The following is a 3,718-nucleotide window of genomic DNA, read 5'->3' on the forward strand; positions in this document are numbered from 1 at the left end:
TTTTGCGTGTTTGGCTATGTAAGGACCGGTCATACATTCTGCTATGCCGCGTTGACTCACGGGCTTGACCTTCTTACGAAATTCTATGATAGCTTATGAGCAACCGCAGAGCTTTTATCATTTTTGTCGGTGGTCTTGAGCAGCTGTGTCGTAGTCGCGTCCCTTACGAGGGACGCGAGTACGGCAGATTGAAACTGAAGAAGATTCGTCTATCAGGGAAGGTTGTCAGCATTGCCCATCAGGCCTCGGTTTATCTGCTTAATTTAAAATTATGGACTCCACTTTTATTTTGAACCTTCTCGATGAAAATTGGTCGGCTTTTGAAGAGCAGGCAGTGTTTATCACGAAAAATGGTATTGCTTTTGATGCTGAGCTGGCAGCGGAACTTGTTTATGTAGTGCAGCCACAGCTAGTGAAGCAGTGCCCAGGCCTCGGCGAGACATTCTGCGCATTCCTGGAGGACGTTACAGCAAATCTATTTAGTGTAATTTCCTATAATTAGATAGTGACACAGGTGTCGCAATTACTTCACTGGTTATCACATAGGGAGAGGCCCTGGTCAACTGCCAGACTTTCACTGAGCATTCTCACCTGCCGCGACTGGTCATCAATATGTCCACCCAGAGGTGCCCTCACTGTGGACGAGAGTTCAAGGAGCTGCGCCTGCATCTCCTTCGCACCCCCTATGGCTGCAAGGGTGTTATCGAGTCAACGCTGCCTGGCTGCTGCGTTGCCGGTGGAGACGTCGCCAACAATGATAAATTATTCACAGACAATGAGCCAGTGGTGAATGTGGAATGCAGGCAGAGTGTTCCTCTTGACGAGCCATCAATTGGCACGTTCGAGATGGGCGTCTCATACCTTGACCACCTAGACAAGTATGCAGAGGCAAATAGTGAAAAGCCACCTGAGAAAAGTTTGTCTTCAGAGGTGGAGACCTTCCTCGCGGCGAACCTCTCGGGTGCGTTTTTACCAGCATTGGCCAGTGTTACCAGTGTTTACCAGCATTACTCACTGTTTCTAAGCATGCTGGTTTTGGTGCCTAGTTGATAGCAAGCCACAATGCTTACTGCAAGTTGAAATGTGATGCCTGCATGTTGCAAGCTCCAGGAGTTTTTGCGCCTGTTCAAGCAGTTTCCAGGCGAGGCCTACACCCCATCTGCAGATACTTTGAAGGGTATCTACAATTCTTTGTGGGACTACCACCTCTGTGTATCACTCACATGCAGGTGAGAGCAAGGATAGCCTGTCCTTCCGGTCCCTGAAGCGCAAGGTCCTCCAGGCCGCACTTGATGTGGCCCTGGCACCCTTCAAGGACGCAAGCAAGGGACATTAGACAGTATGGCATGACCGACCTGACCACAACCGGCCCAAAAGAAAGCTATGTCAAAACCCTGCGGGCCAGCTACCAATTCACCAACAAGAAAATGGAGACCATACAGCAGCAGGTTAGTCAGCAGGCTACACCCCCCCCAGTTGCTACGCTTCACTGCTTGTCACTTGCTTCTGTACTCTCCTGCAGGTTACCAGCAAGCTCAACATTGTCACGGCCAGGGGGGCTGCACACGATGACGAATACGAGAGCAACTGCCTGGTGAGTGACCTCAGAGTCTATTTGGGCCAAAGTATAAGCACATGTTGTAGTATTTGTCATTCTGTTGCTGTCTACGTCTTGCAGAAGCAGGAGGTTCTTGACTTGAAGGGCCATCGCATGGGCAGATCAGGTCTAACCCTGCCCTGGGGACACTGACAGCCCCACAAACACTAATCCCACATTTGCACCCACTCGTGACCCTTGACAGGCGGAGTGGTCAGCCAGCCGCATCATTCGGCTGCATACCGCTGGAGACAGTGCTGCAGCGGGTTTGCATTGTCTGTGTGCCCCCAAAGGGCAAGGGGGCACAGGCACCCAGTGCCAGTGGGAAGGGTGGGAAGTCACGCAGGGTTGTGACTGGTAACAGCAAGGGTGGGCACACAGCTGCCGAGCTGAACCCTAAGTTTGTCTTGAATGACCTGGTGGGGTTGCCCCCAGATGACCTGATTCCTGTTGCACTCTGGGAACCAGCTTCCCTTCGATACCCGGGAATCCCTTCATCTAGTTGTCGTTTCGTGCTCATTCGTGCTCATTTCATAACGAAGGGCTGAGGGGCCTTCAGAGCATATCGACGGAGTTCGGCTGAAATGGCCACTTAGCATGCAAAAGCCTTGTAATATCGCCATGCCAGGGATTGTTTTAATTACTTATGACTGTACAAATACTCCAAACGTAAGGTTTCGTTAAGTCTGCGCTTGTCCCAGAATGAAGGGCTGTAGGGCCCTTCAGAACATACAAATGCACACAGCATCTGTTCGCAAGTCCTGCTTTCTGTTGAAGATGTAATAATAGCTAATAAAGATGGCCCCTTCAGTTAAAACATATCCACGTTACCTCTGCCGCGGTCAACTATATGCGTTGTCGAAATTTGAAATTACGTGTGTGTCCTGCGGACGCAAGTATCATAGCACGTCTCATGCATATAATCACGTCATCACGCATCAGTGCGTCCAGCCTCATGGTGGTAATAATGGCACAGAGCTTTTTGGCCTCGATGCCGTGGCTCCTAACGAGATGATCGCTGGACGCAGTGAGAAGTTGCTGCAATACATTGACAGCTACTATGTATGGTTAAAACTTGCGACGTCCAATATGATGCAGATGAATGTCCTCAGCAACAAGCTCCCGTTCCGGCGGGCCCTTCGGTGGTTGGTGCGGGAGCACAGCCGCAAGCTAACAAACCGGACCAAACAGGTACAACAAACGAAACTAGCACACACGTCACATGTAGGACATGAGCGATTTGAAACGAGGTCCCCCCTGTCAGCGCAGGCACCCCGTCTCCGGTGGAGGTGGACATGGAGTGGAGTCCGCCGAAGGGCCAGGCAGAAATGCAGTGGAGCCCCGACAATCTAACAGGTGAGACCGTAGTCCATAAGGTAAGAGGACGGAAATGGCAGCACTGGTGACGGCAGGGGAGGTGAAGGGGATGGGTTGAAGGGGGTGGTGGTGATGATGGCTCAGGTGACGGCGACTCAGGCGACGTCAGGGGCAACGGCGGCACAGCTGTGCAGGTGAGAACGGATGGGAATGCAGAGGAGAGAGAGGGTAGTGGGGGTGATTGCGGCCACGGAGATGGGGGGCCGGGGATTGCCGCAGTGAAGAGGACGGAGGTGGAAATGGCGGCCGTGGTGACGGCAGGGAAGGTGAAGGGGATGGGGTGAACGGGGTGGTGGCGGGGTGCTGGTGATGGCAGCTCCGGTGACGGCGACTCAGGCGACGTCACGGGCAACCGCGTCATGTTGCCAATGACGTGGCCTGAGTCGCCATCACCGGAGCTGCCATCATGTGATCACATGCGACTGCGGGGATGACGATGAACCCTTCATGGTGTCGTGGACGTATGCCCTGCTATTCCCAGGTGACGGATCACCTGGACACATTGGGGCGGATGGAGAGGTGGAGATCCGTATTGTTGCCACTGAAGAAGGAACGGTTGGCGACGGAGGTGCAGGTGAGAACGGATGGGAATGCAGAGGAGAGAGAGTAGTGGGGGTGATTGCGCACGGAGATGGGGGGCCGGGGATTGCCGCAGTGAGAGGACGGAGGCCGGGAATGGCGGCCGTGGTGACGGCGGGAAGGTAAATGGCGGATGTGGTGACGGGGTGGTGGGGGGGTGGTGGT

At 53.4% G+C, this 3,718-nt stretch overlaps 2 protein-coding genes across 2 annotated transcripts in view; both read left to right on the forward strand.

Moving 5' to 3' along the window:
* Window positions 1-296: 296 nt before the first annotated feature.
* Window positions 297-2,099, forward strand: VOLCADRAFT_108334 (uncharacterized protein; the record flags this gene model as incomplete). The annotated part of the gene is made up of 6 exons (XM_002958767.1): window positions 297-961; window positions 1,166-1,229; window positions 1,316-1,448; window positions 1,523-1,594; window positions 1,803-1,927; window positions 2,066-2,099. The coding sequence occupies exons 1-6, from the start codon at window positions 613-615 to the stop codon at window positions 2,097-2,099; spliced, it is 777 nt and encodes a 258-aa protein (XP_002958813.1). The 5' UTR covers window positions 297-612.
* Window positions 2,100-2,608: 509 nt separating this feature from the next.
* VOLCADRAFT_108335 (uncharacterized protein) overlaps window positions 2,609-3,718 on the forward strand; it is a gene marked incomplete at its 5' end in the record, with an annotated part of 9,787 nt that continues 8,677 nt past the window's right edge. The window contains 4 exons of the mRNA XM_002958768.1: window positions 2,609-2,788; window positions 2,887-2,953; window positions 3,059-3,108; window positions 3,456-3,548. Of these exons, the coding sequence (XP_002958814.1) occupies window positions 2,609-2,788; window positions 2,887-2,953; window positions 3,059-3,108; window positions 3,456-3,548 (390 nt within the window). The remainder of the gene's footprint in view (window positions 2,789-2,886; window positions 2,954-3,058; window positions 3,109-3,455; window positions 3,549-3,718) is intronic.

This window comes from Volvox carteri (assembly GCF_000143455.1).
Source record: "Volvox carteri f. nagariensis unplaced genomic scaffold VOLCAscaffold_106, whole genome shotgun sequence".
Lineage (NCBI taxonomy): Eukaryota > Viridiplantae > Chlorophyta > Chlorophyceae > Chlamydomonadales > Volvocaceae > Volvox > Volvox carteri.